The sequence below is a fragment of the Oncorhynchus kisutch genome, linkage group LG23, assembly GCF_002021735.2.
Source record: "Oncorhynchus kisutch isolate 150728-3 linkage group LG23, Okis_V2, whole genome shotgun sequence".
NCBI lineage: Eukaryota > Metazoa > Chordata > Actinopteri > Salmoniformes > Salmonidae > Oncorhynchus > Oncorhynchus kisutch.
This window is the reverse complement of record NC_034196.2, coordinates 24,592,133-24,619,580: the sequence shown is the minus strand read 5'-3', so window position 1 is coordinate 24,619,580 and position 27,448 is coordinate 24,592,133. Positions and strand designations below refer to the sequence as shown.

General features: G+C 42.4%; 1 protein-coding gene across 2 annotated transcripts in view; it reads left to right on the top strand.

Moving 5' to 3' along the window:
• The window catches only part of LOC109868451 (voltage-dependent N-type calcium channel subunit alpha-1B), a 213,980-nt gene that overhangs the window by 69,806 nt on the left and 116,726 nt on the right, over positions 1–27,448 (top strand). For both annotated transcript variants that reach the window (XM_031802801.1, XM_020458027.2), the window contains 3 exons: positions 16,405–16,496; positions 16,722–16,874; positions 17,816–18,003. In XM_031802801.1, coding sequence (XP_031658661.1) covers positions 16,405–16,496; positions 16,722–16,874; positions 17,816–18,003 — 433 coding nt within the window. The remainder of the gene's footprint in view (positions 1–16,404; positions 16,497–16,721; positions 16,875–17,815; positions 18,004–27,448) is intronic.

Here is a 27,448-nt window from a genome sequence, read left to right as displayed (position 1 = left end):
GTCGTGATGTGTGTTTGGTCCTAGATTTTTAGTTTTAATCCCAGCCCCCGTCCCCGCAGGAGGCCTTTTGCCTTTTGGTAGGCCGTCATTGTAAATAAGAATTTGTTCTTAACTGACTTGCCTAGTTAAATAAAATAAAAAATCTGCATGAACACCATTTGCCTCAAGCAGTGTGACACATCTCCTTCGTATAGAGTTGATCAGGCTGTTGATTGTTTCCTGTGGAATGTTGTCCCACTCCTCTTCTGGGACTGTACGAAGTTGCTGGATATTTGCGGGAACTGGAACACGCTGTTGTACACGTTGATCCAGAGCATCCCAAACCTGCTCAATGCGTGACATGTCTGGTGAGTATGCAGGCTATGGAGAAACTGGGACATTTTCAGTCTCCAGGAATTGTGTACAGATCCTTGTGACATGGGGCCGTGCGTTATTATGCTGAAACGTGATGGGGGTGGATGAATGGCATGACAATGGGCCTCTGTGAATTCAAATTGCCATCGATTAAATGCAATTATGTTTGTTGTCCGTAGCTTATGCCTGCCCATACCATAACCCATACCCACCGTCACCATGTGGCACTCTGTTCACAACGTTGACACAAGCAAACCGCTCACCCACACGACACCATATACATGGTCTGTGGTTGTGAGGCCGGTTGAACATACTGCTAAATTCTCTAAAACCGCTCTGGACTATGGTCGAAAAATGAACATTAAATTCTCTGGCAACAGCTCTGGTGGACATTCCTGCAATCAGCATGCCAATGGCATTGTCTGTGGCATTGTGTTGTATGACAAAACTGCACATTTTAGAGTGCCTTTTTATTGGCCCCAGCACAAGATGCACCTGTGTAATGATCATGCTGTTTAAAATCTCTACAGAATCAATGTCCCGAAATTGGGACAGTTGCTGCTCAATATGCGATATGTGACTAGAATGGTGTTGTAAGCAACAGCCAACTTTCCGGGACATAGACATGTCTTATATCGTCAGAAAGCTTAAATGATTGTTAACCTAACTGCAATTTACAGTAGCTATTACAGTGAAAAAATATCATGCCATTGTTTGAGGATAGTGCACGACAACAACACTTTTATCAAGGCAACTAGTTTGATACATTCACCTCTGACAGTAAATAATGTACTGTCATTCAAGAATCTTGCTCTGACTGGTCTTCCTGAGGGTCCCAGAGATAAAATGTAGCATTATTTTGTTTGATAAAGTCTATTTTCAAATCCTACACTGTCCATGTTGTATACTGCGCTTTGCATGAATGAAAACAATTTATTATATCTATTCGGCAAAACGTTGTTTAACCCGGTCAAGTTTGGTTTCTGTGCAATCCTCAGACACTCTAGAAGGCAAGCAAACGTGTTTCATCTTTCTACATTATGTATTGCCTACACAACATGACAATTAGCCCATGAAGGTCAGACATCATTACGCACCAATGAGACAAGCGGTGCTCACTTGAATTACAGTGTCTTGGTCCAATGACCACCTATTGTTTTAAAACATAGCTAGCTGGATATCCAATGAGCTGGGCTTTCCAGTAGTATGTGAATTCCCTTTGTACCGGTCTGGTGAGGATCTGCCTTATAACAGGCCTGCAAGCCCTCCGTCCAGTCTCTCTCAGCCTATTGCGGACAGTCTGAGCACTGATTGAGGGATTGTGCGTTCCTGGTGTAACTCGGGCAGTTGTTGTTGCCATCCTGTACCTGTCCCGCAGGTGTGATGTTCGGATGTACCGATCCTGTGCAGGTGTTGTTACACGTGGTCTACCACTGCGAGGACGATCAGCTGTCTGTTCTGTCTCCCTGTAACGCTGTCTTAGGCGTCTCACAGTACGGATATTGCAATTTATTGCCCTGGCCACATCTGCAGGCCTCATGCCTCCTTGCAGCATGCCTCAGGCATGTTAAACCAGATGAACAGGGATCCTGGGCATATTTCTTTTGGTGTTTTTCAGAGTCAGTAGAAAGGCTGCTTTAGTGTCCTAAGTTTTCATAACTGTGACCATAATTGCCTACCGTCTGTCAGTTATTACTGTCTTAATGACCGTTACACAGGTGCATGTTAATTGTTTATGGTTCACTGAACATGCATGTGAAACAGTGTTTAAACCCTTAACTTCACAGATCTGGATTTGGATTTTTACGAATTATCTTTGAAAGACAGGGTCCTGAAAAGGGGACTTTTCTTTTTTTGCTGAGTTTATATATATTCCTGAGACATACAATGTATTAGCATAGCCTATGTGTATGTTATATTGGCTATGACATGCTGTGGTTTGAGTATCTTATTGCCTATTGATCTTCATATTTCATTATAGTGATGGTGTTCCCCATACTCTATATAATATATATGTTTCTAGATATGTGTTGTGTATTTGATGTATTGATGCAGGGCTCACCCCCTGATACAATTAAGGATAAATAAAAATAGTGTGTACATTTTTTTTTCACATTGTTTGTGCTGTGTGTACTTACAGTATGCTATTAGATCAGTGTTGGTTGCTAACTTGGCCCTTATCTTAAATAGTTAACGTTTGTGTTGGGAGGCATTGGATCAGCGTTCTCGTCGCGTTAGTACCTTTTATGTACCTTTTATGTAGGGAAGCTAATGATCCATCATGTATGACATTCCTGGGAGTGTGTAAACTTAAATGTTTTATTACCATAGCATTTTTGTATGTTCTCTATAGTTATATACTTGAAAATGTATACATTTATTAATTCGGCCACTTGGGTACATTTGGGCAAACTTGTGAGGGACACCTGAGAGACTTCATTCTAAATATTATGTAGCTCTCTCATTCTTGAATGTGGACAACATCTAAATTATCCCCAGCTTCCTATCTCAATGTATGGCCTTTCTTTTGCATATCAAAGATGATAAAATAGAAAACACATGTTTTTTTTGTTTTTATCTTTTCCCAGATGTATTGTTTTATATTCTCCTACATTAATTTCACATCTCCACAAACTTCATAGTTTTTCCATTCAAATAGTATTAAGAATATACAAATCCTTGCTGCGGGTCCTGAGTTACAGGCAGTTAGATTTGGGTATGTCATTTTAGGTTGAAATTGAGATGAAGGGTCCTATCCAGAAGAGGTTTTAATCAGCTTCTTGATATGCCACACATGTCAGGTGGATGGATTATCTTGAGAAAGTAGAAATGCTCACTAACAGGAATGTAAACAAATTTGTGCACAAAAAAAGAAATACGTTTCTTGTGCATATGGAACATTTCTGGGATCTTTTTATTTTTGCTCAGTGTAGTAGTAATGGTGTTTCTGCCTGGTACCTTGGCTTGGTGTGTGGTTTGGTGTGGAGTCTCTGCCTGCCACAGGTCTGCCTGTTAGCTTCTAGGAACAGAGCTGTAGACCAACTAGAATATATCATTAATATAGCCCCAGTGAGTGGGCTCAGTCCATATACAGTTGAATGCTCTCCACAATATACGCTTAACCTTCGAAGCACCAAATTTGAAGACTGTCAAGCAGCTAGTCACCGACCAAAATACACCACTTACCATGATTTCTGGAGGAATTACATTTTTTAAATGTGACTCAATCATGCACTTAATGGTAAAAGCATCACATTTATCACAAAGGTAGATATATCGATATGGAGCCACCCTAGATTTGGCCCCTGGAGGGCGTGGCAGCCACTATAACACAAAAAATATAAAAACATAATTAGCTTTCTGTCAATGTCTCTTTACCAAGTTGAGAGTATCATCTTTCAGATGCAATTGGAACTGAGTTGATAGCCCATAGCATTCCTAAGCATGCTGAAAGTCTTTAGTTGTACTGGTATGTCAGATTAGCTCAATCGCCAATTTCTAAACATCACAGAAACACTTTTAATGAATAACAGTAACATGTACATGACAAGTTGCTATGGATGAAATTGATCAAAATAACTGTTCAAAGCATAAAAACATATTTCTAAACATCAAATTTGACTGGTATGTAAAATGTGTAAAAGATATGCTTATTTGGAGAGATTTAAACAATTTACTTGTTACATAACATTAATAAAATAAAGTGTTACAGCTTGATACTGTGAAATGTTTAATTGGCACTTTTAAGGTTATAAATAATGTACTTGTATCCCTTATTTCCCTTATTTTGTGTTTCCTTTATTTTGGCAGTTACCTGTGTGTTGTTGATTTTAGGGTTAAAGGGACATTCTGCCATTACTACATCCATTTTTTTACTGAAAAAAATATAGATATATTGAAAAAGCCCCACCCCCCCAGAGAGTGGGCTCAGTCCAAAGGTTCATACAGGTGAATGCTCTCCACAATATATGCTTAAGATTTCTGCCATATGCTATGTTTTGGTATACTGATAAGGGGTGACTCACAGGATAGGGAAACATCACCAAGGACCCACAAGATAAAACATTTTCTGTGTGTCTTTGTGAAATGCATACACACCCGCCGTCTGACTGTGTGTGGCTAGCAGGCGCCGAGTGTGTGACTGATGGCTGATAGAATCACCCTTTATATTTCCCGTGGCATCGCCTGGCGCCCACATAGATATATTGTGGTGATGATAAAGAGATAATAAAACCCACTCCTCTTCAACTCCCAGCTGCCTGTCTGCTCCTCAGACATAAAACCATGCCCTCCTGTCCCCATCTCACTCACACACACACACGTACACACACACACACACACACACACAAGGTTTCATCATTGATTCGGGCTGATATGGTGTCAATTCCGATTCAACAGTCGAACGGACGCGAGCAAGATGAAACATCATTGCACAAGCAAACACTTGAGTCGAGGGAGAAGATCTGTGGTCGAGCGAGCAGAGGACGGGTGCCGCGAGTGCAGGCCAGTGTCGTTGAACGCAAATTAAACTTGAGAGCTTGCGAGTCTGACTTAGATCAAGCAGAAAGGCATTTCCGCATGCAGTAAATTAATTTAAGAGGAGAGATTTTTGTTCACCTGAAGAAATACTTACTACTGTGCCTACCACCCTGCATATCACTGCTGGCTTGCTTCTGAAGCTAAGCAGGGTTGGTCCTGGTCAGTTCCTGGATGGGAGACCAGATGCTGCTGGAAGTGGTGTTGGAGGGCCAGTAGGAGGCATTCTTTCCTCTGGTCTAAAAAAAAATATATGTGATTGGGGACACTGCCCTGTGTAGGGTGCTGTCTTTCGGGTGGGACGTTAAATGGGTGTCCTGACTCTTTGAGGTCATTAAAGAGCGAATGGCACTTATCATAAGAGTAGGGGTGTTAACCCCAGTGTCCTGGCTAAATTCCCAATCTGCCCCTCAAACCATCACCTAATAATCCCCAGTTTACAATTGGCTCATTCATCCCCCTCCTCTCCCCTGTAACTATTCCCCAGGTCGTTGCTGCAAATGAGAACGTGTTCTCAGTCAACTTACCTGGTAAAATAAAGGATAAATAATCAATACTCAGAAATGACTGCACTCACAAATACGGCACGTATAGCCAGGAGTATAGCCAGAATGATTGATTTGGGGTAGGCCTAGAAAAATTTGGATTGCCATTTTTTCTACTTATTTATTTAATTTGCGGTGTGCACTGTATATTATTTCGTAATACAATCGTTTCATACTAGTGCATAGTACTTGGAGCAACCTCATTACATACAGTTGAAGTTGGAAGTTTACATACACTTAGGGTTGGATTCATTGAAACTAGTTTTTCAACCACTCCACAAATTTCTTGTTTTAACAAACTATCGTTTTGGCAAGTCGGTTAAGAAATCTACTTTGTGAATGACACAAGTAATTTTTAAAACAATTATTTACAGACAGAATATTTCACTTATAATTCACTGTATTACAATTCCAGTGGGTCAGAAGTTTACATACATACATAATTGACTGTGCCTTTAAACAGCTTGGCAAATTCCAGAAAATTATGTCATGGTTTTAGAAGCTTCTGATAAGCTAATTGACACCATTTGAGTCAATTGGAGGTGTAACTGTGAATATATTTCAAGGCCTACCTTCAAACTCAGGGCCTCATTGCTTGACATCATGGGAAAATCAAAGGAAATCAGCCATGACCTCAGAAATAAATTGTAGACCTCCACAAGTCTGGTTCATCCGTGGGAGCAATTTCCAAATGCCTGAAGGTACCACGTTCATCTGTACAAACAATAGTACGCAAGTATAAACACCATGGGACCATCAATCCCAGAACAACAGCAAAGGACCTTGTGAAGATGCTGGAGAAAACAGGTACAAAAGTATCTACATCAACAGTAAAACGAGTCCTATATCGACAGAAACTGAAAGGCCGCTCAGCAAGGAAGAAGCCACTGCTTCAAAACCTCCATAAAAAAGCCAGAATACAGTTTGCAGCTGCACATGGGGACAAAGATTGTACTTTTTGGAGAAATGTCCACTAGTCTCATGAAACAGAAATATAATTTTTTATCCATAATGACCATTGTTATGTTTGGAGGAAAAAGGGGGAGGCTTGCAAGCTGAAGAACACCATCCCAACCGTGAAGCACGGGGGTGGCAGCATCATGTTGTGGGGGTGCTTTGCTGTAGGAGGGACTGGTGCACTTCACAAAATAGATGGCATTATGTGGAAGAAAAATGATGTGCATATATTGAAGCAACATCTCAAGACATCAGGCAGGAAGTTAAAGCTTGGTCGCAAATGGGTCTTCCAAATGGACATGACCCTCAGCATACTTCCAAAGTTGTGGCAAAATGGCTTAAGGACAACAAAGTAAAAGTATTGGAGTGGCCATCACAAAGCCCTGACCTCAATCCTATAGAACGATTATGGGCAGAAATGAAAAAGCATGTGCGAGCAAGGAGGCCTTCAAACCTGACTGTTACACCAGCTCTGTCAGGAGGAATGGGCCAAAATTCACCCAACTTATTGTGGGAAGCTTGTGGAAGGCTACCCGAAATGTTTGACCCAAGTTAAACAATATAAAGGCAATGCTACCAAATACTAATTAAGTGTATGTAAACTTCTGACCTACTGGGAATATGATGAAAGAAATAAAAGCTGAAATTAATAATTCTCTCTACTATTATTCTGACATTTCACATTCCTAAAATAAAGTGGTGATCCTAACTGACCTTAAACAAGGAGTTTTTACTAGGATTAAATGTCAGGAATTGTGAAAAACTGTACTTGGCTAAGGTGTATGTAAACTTCCGACTTCAACTGTATACAAATAATTACCTATCCCAGCACATTAAAAAAGGCAGTAACTTTAGACCAGTTGCCAACTTCCCAGTAATATAAAACTCATCTTCAGACTCACTTTAATCTCGATGGGCAAGCAAGCTTATATTTGATGATTCAATTTATACCATGGTGGGCATTATTACTATAAAATGGTAACTTTCCTTTCGTAGACGTACCATACATAAGGCGTGACTTACATCATAAGGCACAGACGTCGAGGCTTTGAGTTGAATATGGTGATGATTTCATCATAATCCAATGTATCTGTCAGTTGACGCTCAAAAGACAGCAAACTGAAGAGGTTCAGCCGGGCCCTTGTCATTGATGTGCGAAGACGATTTCTTTTATCCTAGTTGTTGTTGAGAAAAGTCTCTCTACACTGCATGATGTCATTGAAGTGTGACAGTGATCCTTAACAGAGAGTTTATATTAGGGAAAATATCATCAGGGCAGCTGTCAAGTACACTCATTATGGAGGAAAACTCACTCTTTCCCATGTTCATTTTGCGACTCAACTGCTGAATAAAAACAGTGAATTCAGCATCCTCAATTGATATCGTATTAAGGTCGCATGTGGTCTTCAGCTGCTCTTTAAGGCCGCAGGTTTGGGATTCTTTGGAAAAGGAGGCAGCAGCTTGCATGAGTCTGTGTCTTCTTGAAATCTTGAGTTCAACTCAGTAATCTGTCTGTCTAGAATATTGTTCCAAAGTTGCCTCAGGTCACTGTCACTCTTGATGTTGGATGTTTTCCCTAAGGAAGTTCTGACTACACTGCCAATTTTACAGGCATTTTTTGCTGCCGTGATGCGCTCACATCCCAATTACTAATATCATGCTTAATCATCATCTCTTCAGTTAGCTTGAGAATTTTATCAAAGTCTCCGCCTGAGTTCTCTCTGAACGTAGAAAAGCTGCTTTGGAGGATTTCAATTAAACCAATACAGTCCGTCACAGACAAGGTAGAGCTTTAAAATCACTAGTGTCAAACAATTGACTAAATGTGACTAACATTTTTCTGGATTTGTTGTAAGAGGGCATCGGCTTCTAATTTGGTTTGTCCACAAGCCTCTGGAAAATCTGCAAGAACCTCTAAAATGTCATATAGCAGTAACAGCACTTTACTCACAGACCCTGATTTTGAACTCCAATGTACATCCGTGGATCTTTCTAGCTCGATACACGGTCTATCGGGATGCAACTCTTTCTGTACTTCTATGAATCCAGCATGTCTGTGGGATCCACTCATAAACGTGTGTAACTAGTTTACTGTGTCAAAAAAAGTACTGACATGTCCCGACACTTTTTGTCGCGGTGCACAGAACCAAATTCAGATGGTGGGAGTTGCAATGCACATATACCGCTTGCTTAAATATTTGCTTTAGTAGGACTTCTACCCCTCGTCTGTTCCCCGATATGACTGAAGCGCCATCGAAACAAAAACCCTCACACAGAGTGGGATCCAACTCCAGGGGTTATAACACTTCAAGTATTTTCTGAGAAATTCCTTGTGCAGACAAGTCAGCAGTTTCCATAAACCCAACAGCTCTTTCTTTAATCAAGTCCAAGATAGTATAGCAGTCAGACGTCTTTGTCTTCATCTTGTCATGTCCCATGTATATACAGTGCCTTGCGAAAGTATTCGGCCCCCTTGAACTTTGCGACCTTTTGCCACATTTCAGGCTTCAAACATAAAGATATAAAACTGTATTTTTTTGTGAAGAATCAACAACAAGTGGGACACAATCATGAAGTGGAACGACATTTATTGGATATTTCAAACTTTTTTAACCCCTACCCTGGTCAACAGCTCTGCACCCCCCACAGCAACTTTCCCAAACCTCCCCCATTTCTCCTTCACCCAAATCCAGATAGCTGATGTTCTGAAAGAGCTGCAAATTCTGGACCCCTACAAATCAGCTGGGCAAGACAATCTGGACCCTCTCTTTTCTAAAATTATCCACCACAATTGTTGCAACCCCTATTACTAGCCTGTTCAACATCTCTTTCGTATCGCCCAAAGATTAGAAAGCGGCCACGGTCACCCCCCTCTTCAAAGGGGGAGACACTCTAGACCCAAACTGCTACAGACCTATATCTATCCTACCATGCCTTTCTAAGGTCTTCGAAAGCCAAGTTAACAAACAGATCACCAACCATTTTGAATCCCAGCGTACTTTCTCTGCTATGCAATCTGGTTTCCGAGCTGGTCATGGGTGCACCTCAGCCACGCTCAAGGTCCTAAACGATATTATAACCGCCATCGATAAGAGACAATACTGTGCAGCTGTATTCATCGGCCTGGCCAAGGCTTTTGACTCTGTCAATCACCAAATTCTTATCAGCAGACTCAACAGCCTTGGTTTCTCAAATGACTGCCACGCCTGGTTCACCAGCTACTTCTCAGACAGAGTTCAGTGTGTCAAATCAGAGGGCCTGTTTTCTGGACCTCTGGCAATCTCTATGGGGGTGCCATAGGGTTCAATTCTCGGGCCGACTCTCTTCTCTGTATACATCAATGATATCGCTCTTGCTTCTGGTGATTCTCTGATCCACCTCTACGCAGACGACACCATTCTGTATACTTCTGGCCCTTCTTTGGACACTGTGTTAACCAACCTCCAGACGAGCTTCAATGCCATACAACTCTCCTTCTGTGGCCTCCAAAAGCTCAGAAATGCAAGTAAAACTAAATGCATGCTCTTCAACCGATCGCTGCCCACACCTGCCCGCCCGTCCAGTATCACTACTCTGGACGGTTCTGACTTCAAATATGTGGACAACTACAAATACCTAGGTGTCTGGTTAGACTGTAAACTCTCCTTCCAGACTCACATTAAGCATCTCCAATCCAAAATTAAATCTAGAATCGGCTTCCTATTTCGCAACAAGGCATCCTTCACTCATGCTGCCAAACATACCCTCGTAAAACTGACTATCCTAGCGATCCTTGACTTCGGCAATGTCATTTACAACATAGACTGCATCCAATTTGCTGAGTAGAGTGTTGGAGGCTATCACAGTGCCATCCGTTTTGTCACCAAAGCCCCATATACTACCCACCACTGCGACCTGTATGCTCTCTCTGGCTGCCACTCACTTCATATTCGTCGCCGAACCCACTGGCTCCAGGTCATCTATAAGTCTTTGCTCGGTAAAGCCTCGCCTTATCTCAGCTCACTGGTCACCATAGCAGCACCCACCCGTAGCACGCTCTCCAGCAGATATATTTCACTGGTCACCCCCAAAGCCAATTCCTAATTTTGCCGCCTTTCCTTCCAGTTCTCTGCTGCCAATGACTGGAATGAACTGAAAAAATCACTGAAGCTAGAGACTCATATCTCCCTCATTAACTTTAAGCACAAGCTGTCAGAGTAGCTCACTGATCACTGCACCTGTACATAGCCCATCTGTAAATAGCCCATCCAACTACCTCATCCCCATACTGTTATTTATTTATGTATTTTGCTCCTTTGCACCCCAGTATCTCTACTTGTACATTCATCTCCTGCACATCTATCACTCCAGTGTTTTTAATTGCTATATTGTAATTTTTTTCTCCACTATGGCCTATTTATTGCCTTACCTCCCTTATCCTACTTCATTTGCACACATTGTATATAGACTATTGTGTTATTGACTGTATGTTTGTTTATTCCATGTGTAACTCTGTGTTGTTGTTTGTGTCGCACTGCTTTGCTTTACTTTATATTTTTTTGAGAACTTGTTCTCAACTGGCCTACCTGGTTACATAAACGTGAAATAAAAAAAAAATAATTCCAGCATGAATGTATCGAATGCACACAGCAATAAATTCTCGTTTAGATTGATCTTTATATTAATCTGCTAGTATGGAAAAATATGTGGAAGGAGCAGAATGAACTTCATCTTTTATCCTCCACAGTAACAATGATGCTGCACACTCAAGCAACTCATTCTGTATTTCGGGGCTCATAAGTGTGGCATTGCAAGGTAGCTAATTAAGCCTGTTTTGTATTTCTGAGTCATACTTTAAGATGACTCAGCAAACACTGAATTAGTTATGTGCGAAAAAAAATGTGGTTGAGCAAGCAGAGGATGGGTCCCGCGAGTGCACAGGCCAGTCAAGAGTGAAATTTAAACTTTAGAGTTTGCAAGTGTGACTTTAAGCAGCAAAACATCATTTGCACAGATCAACGCCCCCAAAAATATTCAACAGTACGTATAGATTGAACTGTAAGCAAAGAAACATGATTAAAATGTGTAAAAAGGTTTTTGGGACGCTTGAATCGTCCACCAGCAATAGTCACTTGTCAATGTCAAGTTTTCACTCACAATTTCTTCAATTGTTCTCTCTCATGTCTGGGCAACTTTGGGTTTGGATTTCAGACTGGTGGGGGGCAAAGTTAACGATAGGTGCGTGTCTAGAGACCTTAGATTGGTCACTGGAGTGATGGAAGAACTAACAAATTCATGCCCTTGGGCAGTCCAGTGTTGTGATTGGCTATTACGAGCATTCTGCTTGCAATGCATTGCAGAGGCGTCTGTTTGGAAACCCAGCAGCATGATAACCAAATGAATTGGGAAATAAAACCTAATAGGTATACTATACCTTGTAGAATCTACTTGGTAAAGTTAGCTAGCTAACTTGCCAGCAACGTTTGTCTGTAAAACGAATAGCAGAGTCAGTTCTAGCAAACACCGTAAACCGAGTCAGCTAATTAGAGGCAGGATCGAATATTTAGGACACACACACACACACACACACACACACACACACACACACACACAGCACATGGGGATTTTGAATTAAGGGATAATCTGCTACGTGCTACAGTTTATCCAGTACATAACCAATCCCAAATAATAATTGTAAACTGACATATGATAAACCAGCTAAACTCAGGTTAACGTGTCAGAATCAGCTTTATTCGCCATATACATTTGCATGTACAGGATTTTGACTCTGAAATGGTGCTGCCACAATAAACAGAATATACAGACGATAAACAGAATATACAGACAAAGGGTTCGTAGTGTACATACTGTATGTGGGTCTGGAAATTCTGCATTTACAGTGCATTCGGAAAGTATTCAGACCCCTTGACTTTTTCCAAATTTTGTTAAGTTACAGCCTTAATCTAAAATTGATAACCTATTTTTTTCCCTCAATCTTCACACAGTACCCCATAATGACAAAGTGAAAACAGGTTTAGATTTTTTTGCAAATTTGTACAAATTAAAAAACAGCAACCTTATTTACATAAGTATTCAGACCCTTTGCAATGAGACTCAAAATTGAGCTCAGATGCATCATGTTTCCATTGATCATCTTTGAATTGTTTCTACAACTTGATTGAAGTTCACTTGCGGTAAATTCAATTGATTGGACATGATTTGGAAAGGCACACACCTGTCTATATAAGGTCCCACAGGTGACAGTGCATGTCAGAGCAAAAACCAAACTATGACGTCAAAGGAGTTGTCCACAGAGCTCCATATTTTTTGAATTTCCCAATGATGGAGACCATTGTGCTTTTGGAAACTTTCAACAACCTAGAAATGGTTTTATTCTCTTCCCCAGATATATGCCTCATCACAATTCTTTATCTGAGATCTACAGACATTTCCTTGGACTGTATGGTATAGTTTCTGCTCTGACATGCACTGCCAACTGTGGAACATGTCCAAACAATTGAATTGGCCACAGATGGACTCCAATCAAGTTGCAGTGACTTCTCAAGGATGATCAAAGGAAATTGGATGCAGCAAAGAGGTGTGAATACTTATGTAAATTAGATTATTAGATTAGATTCAAATTGGTATTTTTGGAAACCGATTTGCCCGATTTTTTTTTTACACCTTTATTTAATCTTCATTTAATTAGGCAAGTCAGTTAAAGAACACATTCTTATTTTCAATGACAGCCTAGGAACGGTGGGTTAACTGCCTTGTTCAGGGGCAGTACGACAGATTTTTACCTTGTCAGCTCAGGGAGTCAATCTTGCAACATTACAGTTAACTAGTCCAACGCTCTAACCACCTGCCTCTCATTGCACTCCACGAGGAGCCTGCCTGTTATGCGAATGCAGAAAGCCAAGGTAAGTTACTAGCTAGCATTAAACTTATCTTATAAAAACAATCAATCAATCAATCATAATCACTAGTTAACTACACATGGTTGGTGATATTACTAGTTTATATAGCGTGTCCTGCGTTGCATATAATCGATGTGGTGCGTATTCGCGAAAAAGGACTGTCCTTGCTCCAATGTGTACCTAACCATAAACATAAATTATTTTCTTAAAATCAATACACAGAAGTATATATTTTTAAACCTGCATATTTAGCTAAATGAAATCCAGGTTAGCAGGCAATATTAACCAGGTGAAATTGTGTCAATTCTCTTGCGTTCATTGCACGCAGAGTCAGGGTATAAGCAACAGTTTGGGCCGCCTAATTTGCCAGAATTTTACGTAATTATAACATAACATTGAAGATTATGCAATGTAACAGGAATATTTAGACTTATGGATGCCACCCATTAGATAAAATACGGAACGGTTCCGTATTTCACGGAAAGAATAAATGTCTTGTTTTCGAGATGATAGTTTCCAGATTCGTATTTCTGTGTGTTATTATGTTATAACTAAGTCTATGATTTGATAGAGCAGTCTGACTAAGCGATGGTAGGCAGCAGCAGGCTTGTAAGCATTCATTCAAATAGCACTTTCGTGTGTTTTGCCAGCAGTTCTTTGCTGTGCTTCAAGCATTGCGCTGTTTATGATTTCAAGCCCATCAACTCCTGAGATTAGGCTGGTGTAACCGATGTGAAATGGCTAGCTAGTTAGCGAGGTGCGTGCTAATAGCGTTTCAAACGTCACTTGCTCTGAGACTTGGAGTAGTTATTCCCCTTGCTCTGCATGGGTAACGCTGCTTCGAGGGTGACTGTTGTCGATGTGTTCCTGGTTCGAGCCCAGGTAGGGGCGAGGAGAGGGACGGAAGCTATACTGTTACACTGGCAATACTAAAGTGCTTATAAGAACATCCAAAGGTATGTGAAATACAAATGGTATAGAGAAATAGTCCTATAATTCCTATAATAACTACATCCTAAAACTTCTTACCTGGGAATATTGAAGACTCATGTTAAAAGGAACCACCAGCTTTCATATGTTCTCATGATCTGAGCAAGGAACTGAAACATTAGCTTTCTTACATGGCACATATTGCACTTTTACTTTCTTCTCCAACACTTTGTTTTTGCGTTATTTAAACCAAATTGAACATGTTTAATTATTTATTTGAGGCTAAATTGATTTTATTGATGTATTATATTACGTTAAAATAAGTGTTCATTCAGTATTGTTGTAATTGTCATTATTACAAATAAAACATTTTTAAAATCGTCCGATTAATCGGTATCGGTGTTGAAAAATCATAATCGGTCGACCTCTATTATTGGCATCCTTGGTAAAGATGAGCAAAAAATACAATATATTGTATGCTAAAAATGTGAAATATTATTTTATACTAATGCAATTGCTTTGAGAAAAATATTTTGTAATTAAAAATAATCAAAAACATTATTGCCACCCCTGTGACCAATACTCTTGCAACCTACCCTTGCGAGGATAACAACACTGAGCCTTTTGTTTCATGAGATTGGAGAAGACATTGGGAAGGATCTTAGACCATTCCGCCATACAGAAGCTTACCAGATCCTTGATATGCTTTGTCTGCTCTTATGGACTGCCCCCATCAATTCAAACCACGTATATTAATTGGTGTTCTAGTCCAGAGACTGAGATGGCCATTCCAAAATGTTTATTTTTGTGGTGAATTAACAATTTCTTTGTGGATTTTGGTTCATGCTTGGGGTTACTGTCTTGCTTGAAGATCCACCTGCGGCCTAGTGTCAGCCTCCTGGTAGAGGCAAAAAGGTATTTGGCGAAAATGTCCTAGGTACTTGTTAAAGTTCATGATGCTGTGGACCTTAACAAGGGCTCCATGTCCAGTGGAAGCAAAATATCCCCATAACATTAAAGATCCACCACCATATTTTATCAGAGGTATGATGTACTTTTCTGCATATGCTTTTGTTTTTTAAATGCTGAACTCAACAGTGGTGTGTGTGTGGCCAAAGAAATCTAGTTTCATGTCATCTGACCATAACACAGCCTGGAGTTCTGTTTGATAAACAGCATTGGCACTTGGATTGGAACCGTTGCTATGGTCAGATGACATGAAAAAGAGCTTGCACACCAGTGGTGGATTTGGCATTGAAAGCAGAAGGCCATCTCAGTCTGCCAACATGAAACCCATTTAAAACCTGTGGTTTGAATTGAAGAGGTCAGTCTTTAGACGAAGGATATCAAGGATCTGTAAAGATTCTGTATTAGGATCCCTCCCAACGTGTACTACAATCTCATAAAACATTCTAGAAAAAGCATCATTATTATCCTTGCAACCGGTGCCAGTAATGAACTTTTAAATGTTTTATTTTATAATACTTGTTGAACAAAATATCTTTCTCTGAGCAATTGTATTAGCATAAGATCATATCATTTCCCAATTTTTGGGGGAGCATACAGTATAGCTCAGTATTATTATTTATTTTATTCAGTCTTTTTTGCTCATCTTTGTCAATGGTGCCAATAATTCTGGACCTGACTGTATTTCTGTCTCTCTCTCGCAGTGTGTGATGTTTTTCAGTAGGTTTTAGTGCAGCACTTAGTTGTCCCCCCCATCCATGTGCTTCTGCTTATAATGCAGCCAGCCAGCTGTGGCTCTGTGACTGAGAGCTACACACCACACACACACACACACACACACACAACTATTTTAATCCTTACAGTCTATCTCTTTAGCTTGAGTTATCATCCACACACACCTGCTTCACACACACTCCCACTGATGGGAAACCAATATGAAACGATGCATCTCACCAGCTGGTACTGAACCACAGGCAAGACCAACCCATATGATTGGCATCAACCTCACATACAGTATGTATTGATGTCATATTATTGTAGTGAAAAGCATGAGCTGGCAAATACCCCATCAATTTAAGGACCTGCTGCTGCTCTACTGTCCTTACTGACAGAGAGAGAAAGTGGTGAAGATATCTTGCCCTGAGTGTACTGTTTTACGTGCCTCTTATGAATGCACCCACCTGACTCTCCTCTCGTTGTCATGTATGTGTCTCTAGGATCCTGGCCACGGTGGGCTCAGACTTTGACCTGAGGACTCTGCGAGCGGTGAGAGTACTGAGACCACTCAAACTGGTGTCTGGCATCCCCAGTAAGTCACTGACATCAACAACAGGTTACTTAGTGTGCACCATCACATTACTGTAGCATGAATAACATATGGAAGATTTGTATACAGATCATACATTTCTAAACACACAAACACAAACTGACTTATTAAGTATGACATATCTTATCTTACATGGTCAACATATGGCACCTTTCTCTCCCTTCACCCCCCCATCTCTCTTCCTTCCCAATCTATCTCTCTCCACAGGTCTTCAGGTGGTTTTGAAGTCTATCATGAAGGCCATGGTGCCTCTGCTCCAGATAGGCATGCTGCTCTTCTTCGCCATACTCATGTTTGCCATTATCGGAGTGGAGTTCTACATGGGCAAGTTCCACTCCACCTGCTTCACTGTCGACACTGGTGAGTGCTGAATGGATTACACACACATACTGCACACAGTACTGTACACAGTAGTAGTATGCTCACACACACACACACACACACACACACACACACACACACACACACACACACACACACACACACACACACACACACAGACAAACAGACACAGTAGGTTATGGAAACACAACACACAGTACCAAGTTTTAGGCCTCCCTTACTTGTCTACATTTTGATAGCCTTTTATAGACAGATTTTGATAGATCACCTCTCAAGGTTGGATAAATAAGTGTCTCTCAATAAGGAGTTGATGGAGCTGAAATAGATAGATATTCTCCCACTGGAGTCAATGTGTTGATGTGGAGGTGAACATGGATCTGATAGAAAACAGTTCCTGTATGCATACTTTATGCCATCAGTGTCAATGGAGGGTGTGAGTTGATCATAGTGTTGACGGCTCTACCAGCTGGAGGTTGTGTGTGTGTGTGTTTGACCCTCTCGTGTGGTGGTGGTGTGAGAGGTCTTGACAGCCTGCTAATGTATGTGTGTGTGTGTGTACATGTGAGTTATTTTAGTAAAGAACAGTGGGGTAACAAATCAGCTCAAGGCACTGGTAACATCTTCCCAGCTGCACGTTGCTGTGTGTGTGATTCATCAGCAGGTGTGCACTGAGTGCATGTTAGTGAGTGTGTGTGTGTGTGTGTGTGTGTGTGTGTGTGTACCATATTTTAAGCTCACTTAATCTGCCAGGGTGTTTGTTTTACTGTATGTGTTGTAATTACAGTAACTCACTCTCTCCCTCCCCCTCTCCCCTGTGTCCCCCCTCCTCCCTCCCTCACCCCATCTCTCCCTGTTCTTTTTCTATCCCTCTGTCTCTACCACTCCCCCTCCCTCCTCCTCTCTCTCCCCACCCCCACTCTCCCCTCTCTCTCCCTTCTTTCTCTTCTCCCCCCATCCAGGTGAGCGAGCAGCAGCGTTCCCCTGTGGTACGGAGGCCCCAGCCAGGATGTGTCCTAATGGTACAGAGTGTACAGAGTACTGGATCGGCCCCAACTACGGCATCACCAACTTTGACAACATCCTGTTTGCCGTGCTCACCGTCTTCCAGTGCATCACCATGGAGGGATGGGTGGACATCCTCTACAATGTAAGACCTCTGTCTTTCATTATTTTGTTCTCTCTCTCCATTTGTCTCTCTTTTACGCTTTCTCCAAGAACAATGTCACCTCTATAGGGTTACAAAATTCAGTCAGCTCTCCCAAAATTCTCAGGTTTTTCAGAAATCCTGGTTGGAGAATTCTGGATATCCTGCCTGATTCTTTGAATGTTTCAACCAGATTTTCTGGAAAACTGGCACACTTGGGAAAGATACTGGAATTTTGCAACCCTACACACACATTACTTTTCCACTTATTGTAAACTAAGAGCTAACACATCCCACACTTTCCTTCTCTCTCACGGTTTCTCTCCCTATATTCTATTGGGTATATAGTGAGTGCATGTCTGTGTATAGAAAACATGGAGAGAAAGAGAGCTACTAGAGGTTTATTTGACTGAGTAGCAAACGTGAGAATGCTAATCATTGACTACAGCTCAGCGTTCAACACCATAGTGTCCTCAAACCTCATCACTAAGCCCTCTGCAATTCGGTCCTGTACTTCCTGATGGGCCGCCCCCAGGTGGTAAGGGTAGGTAACAACACATCTGCCACGCTGATCCTCAACACGGGGGACCCTCAGGTGCGTGCTCAGTCTCCCTGTACTCCCTGTTCACCAATGACTGCATGGCCAAGCACGACTCCCAACAACATTAAGTTTGCCGACGACACAACAGTAGTAGGCCTGATCACCGACAACGAGGAGACAGCCAATAGTGAAGAGGTCAGAGACCTGGCAGTGTGGTGCCAGGATAACAACCTCTCCCTCAACGTGATCAAGACAAAGGAGATGATTGTGGACTACAGGAAAAGGATGACCGAGCACGCCCCCAGTCTCATCGACGGGGCTGTAGTGGAGCAGGTTAAGAGGTTCAAGTTCCTTGGTGTCCACATCACCAACAAACTAACATGGTCTAAACACACCAAGACAGTCGTGAAGAGGGCACGACAACACCTATTCCCCCTCAGGAGACTGAAAAGATTTGGCATGGGCCCTCAGATCCTCAAAAAGTTCTACAGCTGCACCATCGAGAGCATGGTTGCATGGCTGACTGGTTGCATCACCGCCTGGTATGGCAACTGCTTGGCCTCCGACCACAAGGCACTACAGAGGGTAGTTTGTATTGCCCAGTACATCATTGGGGCCAAGCTTCCTGCCATCCAGGACCTCTATACCAGGTGGTGTTAGATGAAGGCCCTAAAAACTGTCAAAGACTCTAGCCACCCTAGTCATCAAATTCAAATCAAATCAAATGTATTTATATAGCCATATAGGTCCAAGAGGCTTCTTTACAGCTTCTACCCCCAAGCCATAAGACTCCTGAACAGCTAACCTAATAGCTACCGGTACTATTTGCATTGACCCCCCCCCCCACCCCCATTTTTACACTGCTGCTACTGTTTATTTTCTATGCATAGTTACTTTACCTCTACCTACAATGTACATGTTACCTCAATTACCTTGACTAACCTGTTCCCCCGCACATTCACTCTGACTTCAGTTTATTTTAGTAAACACTTATTCTTCTTCAAACTACATTGTTGGTTAAGGTCTTGTAAGTAAGCACATATGACAAATAACATTTAATTTGAACAGAACTGAGGATCTGGAGGTAGCGTACGTGTCTGCTGTGCTGCTGTGTGTGTATGTGCACAGAATCTCTCACACACAAACAAACCTACCTACAGCTGGGGAGATGTTACCAGTGCCTTGAGCTGATTTGTTACCCCTCTGTTCTTTACTAAAATAACTCACATGTACACACACACACACACATACATTAGCAGGCTGTCAAGACCTCTCACACCACCACCACACAGAGGGTCAAACACACACACACACACAACCTCCAGCTGGTAGAGCCGTCAACACTATGATCAACTCACACCCTCCATTGACACTGATGGCATAAAGTATGCATACAGGAACTGTTTTCTATCAGATCCATGTTCACCTCCACATCAACACATTGACTCCAGTGGGAGAATATCTATCTATTTCAGCTCCATCAACTCCTTATTGAGAGACACTTATTTATCCAACCTTGAGAGGTGATCTATCAAAATCTGTCTATAAAAGGCTATCAAAATGTAGACAAGTAAGGGAGGCCTAAAACTTGGAACCGTGTGTTTCCATTACGTACGTTTGTGTGTGTGTTTAAATTAGAGAGTTTAATAGTCACATGTACAGGGTTGCAGATGTAATTACAGTGACAATTCCAACCAACAATGCAGGACAAAGGGACATAAAAATAGATAGTAATAATATATATTAAGGGGTGTTGGAGCAGCAGGGGAGGAGGGGATGGGGGGTAGGAATACCAGGGGAGTAGGAAGGGGGGACAGTGCGAGCAGGTGCCTGACTAGTGCTAGTTGTTCAGCATGATAAAATGTCCATTTTAGTTGGAGGCAGTGTAAAAATGTCCGTTGAGGAGGTGGTGGGTAGGAAGTCCAAGTGGGCAAGGGGGGAGCAGGTAGCTGACTAGTGGTGGCTCTGGGGGTAAAAACTATAGGCCAGTCTTACAATTTTTGTCATGATGCTCCTATACTGCCTGCGTCTGAGTGATCGAAACGGGAAGCACAGGCCATGAATCAGGTGGCTGGGGTCCCTGATTATCTTCTTGGCCTTCCTGCGACACCTGGTGTTGTAGGTGTCCTGGAGGTCAGCCAGTGTGCACCCAAAGGTGTGTTCAGTTAGCAGTTTGAATGAAGAGCACCTGGTATTGGAGAACCAGGACTAACAGACAGTTTGAATGAAGAGCACCTGGTATTGGAGAACCAGGACTAAAAGACAGTTTGAATGAAGAGCACCTGGTATTGGAGAACCAGGACTAACAGACAGTTTGAATGAAGAGCACCTGGTATTGGAGAACCAGGACTAACAGACAGTTTGAATGAAGAGCACCTGGTATTGGAGAACCAGGACTAACAGACAGTTTGAATGAAGAGCACCTGGTATTGGAGAACCAGGGCTAACAGACAGTTTGAATGAAGAGCACCTGGTATTGGAGAACCAGGACTAACAGACAGTTTGAATGAAGTGCAGCTGGTATTGGAGAACCAGGACTAGCAGACAGTTTGAATAAAGACCAGCTGGTATGTGAGAACAAGGACTAGCAGACAGTTTGAATAAAGACCAGCTGGTATGTGAGAACAAGGACTAGCAGACAGTTTGAATAAAGACCAGCTGGTATGTGAGAACAAGGACTAACAGACAGTTTGAATAAAGACCAGCTGGTATGTGAGAACAAGGACTAGCAGACAGGTTGAATAAAGACCAGCTGGTATGTGAGAACAAGGACTAACAGACAGTTTGAATAAAGACCAGCTGGTATGTGAGAACAAGGACTAGCAGACAGTTTGAATAAAGACCAGCTGGTATGTGAGAACAAGGACTAACAGACAGTTTGAATAAAGATCAGCTGGTATGTGAGAACAAGGACTAGCAGACAGTTTGAATAAAGACCAGCTGGTATGTGAGAACAAGTACTAACAGACAGTTTGAATAAAGACCAGCTGGTATGTGAGAACAAGGACTAGCAGACAGTTTGAATAAAGACCAGCTGGTATGTGAGAACAAGGACTAGCAGACAGCAGTTTAGATTACTCCCTGCTGGGTTCTGGAGCCCTGTGTGGATTCTGGCTTCCTCTTTTTCCCCCCAAATCCTGCCACCTTGTCTTTAGGTAGGCTGAGCTGCCAGCAACGTGGCAGGATAGCAGCATTTGCAACTGCTACAACTTCCAACACCTCTCCCTCTTCTCTCTATCCTCATGTTTTCCCTCTTTATAAAACCTCTCCTGTTGCCTGCTTTCTCGTTATGCTAGCAAGCTCCTCTCCTGTGTGGCTACATGCTGCTGGGAACCGACTCACTGGGCTTTTAGTGCACCTGTCACACTCTATCCCTTTGTCTCTCTCCCCATTTATTTATCTCTCTTCTCTCTCTCTGTTTCCGTCTCTACCTCTCCCTCTTCCCCTTCTCTTCCTCCCTCTCTCTATTTCTCTCACCTTTTTCCCGATCTGTCTATTTCTCTCTCCCCTCTCTATGTCTCTCTCTCTCTTATGCCCCCTGCTGTGTTCCTGGCAAGGCTGCCTTCACACAGGGTGAGGAGTGTTCCCTCTAAGTAGGACAGACTCTTTTCACAAGGCCTCATGGAACTTGTAAACATACTGTTTGCCTTCCTCCTATCAGATCAATCCTGTTGGCTCGTCCTCCTCGAATCTGGTTAAGTGGATTGAACTGGTACATGTGTACACACATATCTAGAAGAAAAAGAAACGCACACCTATTAAGACGAGGTGCTGGCTAGCGGAGTAGAACACCTATTAAGACGAGGTGCTGGCTAGCGGAGTAGAACACCTATTAAGACGAGGTGCTGGCTAGCGGAGTAGAACACCTATTAAGACGAGGTGCTGGCTAGCGGAGTAGAACACCTATTAAGACGAGGTGCTGGCTAGCGGAGTAGAACACCTATTAAGACGAGGTGCTGGCTAGCGGAGTAGAACACCTATTAAGACGAGGTGCTGGCTAGCGGAGTAGAACACCTATTAAGACGAGGTGCTGGCTAGCGGAGTAGAACACCTATTAAGACGAGGTGCTGGCTAGCGGAGTAGAACACCTATTAAGACGAGGTGCTGGCTAGCGGAGTAGAACACCTATTAAGACGAGGTGCTGGCTAGCGGAGTAGAACACCTATTAAGACGAGGTGCTGGCTAGCGGAGTAGAACACCTATTAAGACGAGGTGCTGGCTAGCGGAGTAGAACACCTATTAAGACGAGGTGCTGGCTAGCGGAGTAGAACACCTATTAAGACGAGGTGCTGGCTAGCGGAGTAGAACACCTATTAAGACGAGGTGCTGGCTAGCGGAGTAGAACACCTATTAAGACGAGGTGCTGGCTAGCGGAGTAGAACACCTATTAAGACGAGGTGCTGGCTAGCGGAGTAGAACACCTATTAAGACGAGGTGCTGGCTAGCGGAGTAGAACACCTATTAAGACGAGGTGCTGGCTAGCGGAGTAGAACACCTATTAAGACGAGGTGCTGGCTAGCGGAGTAGAACACCCTATTAAGACGAGGTGCTGGCTAGCGGAGTAGAACACCTATTAAGACGAGGTGCTGGCTAGCGGAGTAGAACACCTATTAAGACGAGGTGCTGGCTAGCGGAGTAGAACACCTATTAAGACGAGGTGCTGGCTAGCGGAGTAGAACACCTATTAAGACGAGGTGCTGGCTAGCGGAGTAGAACACCTATTAAGACGAGGTGCTGGCTAGCGGAGTAGAACACCTATTAAGACGAGGTGCTGGCTAGCGGAGTAGAACACCTATTAAGACGAGGTGCTGGCTAGCGGAGTAGAACACCTATTAAGACGAGGTGCTGGCTAGCGGAGTAGAACACCTATTAAGACGAGGTGCTGGCTAGCGGAGTAGAACACCTATTAAGACGAGGTGCTGGCTAGCGGAGTAGAACACCTATTAAGACGAGGTGCTGGCTAGCGGAGTAGAACACCTATTAGGCGAGGTGCTGGCTAGCGGAGTAGAACACCTATTAAGACGAGGTGCTGGCTAGCGGAGTAGAACACCTATTAAGACGAGGTGCTGGCTAGCGGAGTAGAAAACTTGAAAATAAAAGAGAGCCGCACACTCTAGGAGCTCAGATGCAAAAATGTCATTACCAACGTTTCGACAGCCAAGCTGTCTTCATCAGGGTATGTGTACACACAAACACACACACAGATCCTGGAAGACATCCTGGATATATTTTCTTGGAAGTGATGCGTTTGTGAACACATGACAATTGTAAAGCGGGCCTCATAAGAGCTATGGGATGGTTTTGAAACCTTGCTTATGTTATGCTCACACATTCAGCCTGGGCCTCTGAGTCACTTCCAGTAATATTTGCACATCATGCTGAAGGCACTGTGAGGAGACTGTATCTATCTGTGTGTGTGTGTGTGTGTGCGCACATGTCAGTGTGTTTGTGTGTGTGTGTACTTAGCACAGATGCAAGGGAAGGAACAATACAGTAGCATAATGAAATAAGAACACAAGCCCCTCTCCATTCTGTACATTGTGTGTTCCCGTTACCCAGCGTTAACCTTGTGGATTGATGGACTGTCTCCTCTCCACAGCCCCAAGGGAATGCTGGGATACTCATTAATGGTGCAGTGAGCGCTAATCTGCCTCTCCCTCCTCCCCTTGTCTCTCCTCTGCCCCAATCCTTTGCTCTCAGAGGAAGCTGATGTTCTGGAATGGAGTGTCTGTGCTATCCTGTGCCCAGAGGGGATGATAAGGAAGTGACTTGGCTCAGGCCAGGTCAACAATACATTAATATCACCACACATTAGCACTATCAGCTGAGCAAATATATCTCCAATCGAGTCATTATAGCATCAGAGTGGATGGAAGGATGTCACCAAGCAGAGAGAGAGGTTTCTTGCCCTCCGTGGGTGAGTGAGACACTCCCAGAGGAGAGGGCAGTAGTGCGAGCACACAATCTTGATGTTTTAATCATGGGAAAATACTCCAAATGAAGAATGATAGGATCTTATGCTAATTTTGATAATGTTGTCAGGGTAGTCTAGTGGTTAGAGTGTTGGACTAGTAACCGGAAGGTTGCAAGTTCAAACCCCCGAGCTGACAAGGTACAAATCTGTCGTTCTGCCCTTGAACAGGCAGTTAACCCACTGTTCCTAGGCCGTCATTGAAAATAAGAATTTGTTCTTAACTGACTTGCATAGTTAAATTAAGGTTAAAAAAATAATAATAATAAAATCTCAGCGAGAGAGTATAGGCAGACTGGGAGGCAACTTCCCAGTGTCATCTTAGTCTAGAAGCCAAACACAGAGAGAGGATGAACAGAATAGAGATGGACTGTGTCCCAAATGGCCCATAGGGTAGTGCACTATGTAGGGAGTAGGATGCCATTAAGGACACACGCATGGTCTATCATGGAACATTGTGGGGCTGTATTGCTGAGGAATACATATTAAACTGTTCAACTACTCACGGAGGGTAAATGGATTGAAAATTACAGAATCACACACTATAACTTTGTGGGGCTCCTGAATGGCACAGCGGTCTAAGGCACTGCATCTCAGTGCTAGAGGTGTCACTACAGTCCCTGGTTCAATTCCAGGCTGTATTTCAACCAGCCGTAATTGGGAGTCCCATAGGGCGGCGCACAATTGGCCCAACGTCGTACGGGTTAGGGTTTGGCCGGGTTAGGCCGTCATTGTAAATAAGTATTTGTTCTTAACTGACTTGGCAAGATAAATAAAGGTTAAATATATATATTTTTTTAAATAACTCTCTCATTTGCTCTCTATTGTTCAGTGTCTCGTTCTCTCTCTGTCTCTCTAACCACGTTTCTATCCACTGTTTTTATGCGAGTAACTTCATACCATATAAAATAAAAAATCACAACAACTGTAATGGAATTGTTAGAATTGTTCATTCGACATGGTGCGATCTTTTTGTGTCGGTAAAGTGAATTGTGCGAAAAATGGCGGTGGACACACTTTTATGTGCAAATATTGATATAATAACTATCATATCAAAGTAAGCTTGGAGTCACGCAATGTTATGGTGTGTGGTCCTTCCACTACGACTTGCAAAACCATGCAGCTTATTAGGCTACAGCTGAAATAAGTTATGATGAAAGTGCACACTATGAGCTTGATGCTGCTTTCCAATCAAATATGGAGAGTCTTCTTCTGGGGACATGATGATCAATGCTTGACTGCTGTTTGACAAATACAAATATTCTCACTCTTATCCATAACAATCTCATCATGTAGACTGTGAGCTGTTGTTGGATAAGAAAACACATTGAACTTTAGATTTATATTCAGTGCATGAAAACCTAAGTTACATTTTCTTTTTGTGCACTGTCATCACGCACTCATTTTTATCCGCAACAATCTGTCGCTGATTGAATGGAAACCTAGCTTCTGTTTCTCTCTGTATATTTCTTTCTGTTTCTTGCTGACTGCTACTGGGATCGGAGCAGCAATGTGCCCTGATTTAAAATTTGTGCACTATACAGAGTTAATTGGGTGCCATTTGGGATGCTACCCTGTCAGGCTAGCTAGATGCTACTGTTAGATCTCAGTGAGCGGGGTGGTTCCAAGCGTTAATAATGTGGCAATTTTAATTTCATGCTTGTTGATTTTATTTATCTCGTTCTCTCTCTCTTTCTAAGCAACCTAATGACTGCTGGCTAATTAGAACAATCTATAATCACCTCTGCTGTGAAATGTTTAGCTTTATGTCCCCCACAATCCTCCTTGGCACAGCAGTCTCCCTGACCACATGGAAAGACTACTGCACAAAAGCCTCTCTCGCTCTGTATAGAAGGCTTTATCTCCCTTCAACTGATGGGATCTTTGTCTCAATGTAGTGTGATCTAGCGTTGGCTAAAAGCCTCTGATAAATGGCATTAAGTAAGTGGTCTTGTCAGAATGAGCCAGAATAGTGCAGGAATCTCCTGTTTCTGTGGCGTGAGGCAGCTTGATGTACTTCCCCAGGACAGGTTCATAGTCTGTCGCAGGGTCTTACCCCCAATACATTTCCTTAATGCTGAGTGCCAATCAGAGAGATATCAGGTCCCATTTGTACAGTTTTAGGTAGAACTCACCTGAGGAATCAAACCCACAACCTTCCAAGTGACAGACTTTTCCTAGTGACAACCTTTTTACTGACTGCCAGTAGGACCTTCAAGAGGTACTTTTCTCTATTGTGTTAGTTATCAGGTATTTCACCCATGTACAAAGAAATTAATGTTTGTTCTATGTTAAATCCCATTATTTTTCCAATGTTAGATCTTATTTCTCCCCAGTAAGTTTCGATTGCGGGGCAAGTCCAAAAGATATGAGAGTGGTCCGCCCTCAATAGACCGCATTCTCTCCAACAAGGGTGTAGTGAGCCAGTCTGTTTTGATTTCAATTTAGGTGTTATGAAGAAACGTATAACATTCTTCCAACAGAATTCTCTCCATGACCTTGAGTTGGTGGAGCTTTGTTGAGTCTCTAATATGTTCAACCATGTTTCATCAGTTATTTCATTGTTAAGCTCCCATTTTTTAAAATATAGTTTGTAGAATGTTTCTTTGAGGATTGAATACCCAAGTAGAGATTTGAAATAGTTTTTTTGTTACTCCCCAAGTTGTATGCGTTAGTGAATACTTGGATTCATTTTGGAGGTGCTCGAGGGTCAGTCACTTTTATCTTCCTTAAGAAATAGTGTCGAACTTGTAGGTATCTGTAAAAATGTTGTTGATCCAAGCCATGTTTTTTACCTAGTTCCTGGAAGTTATCTAGGTTCACATTCCTTATAATTGTACTGAATGATGTGATGCCTTTCTGCGTCCATTGTTTAAACCTGCTGTCCTGAGTTGCAGGGATGAAGCTGGGGTCGTATGCAGGCCAACTCAGCAGTT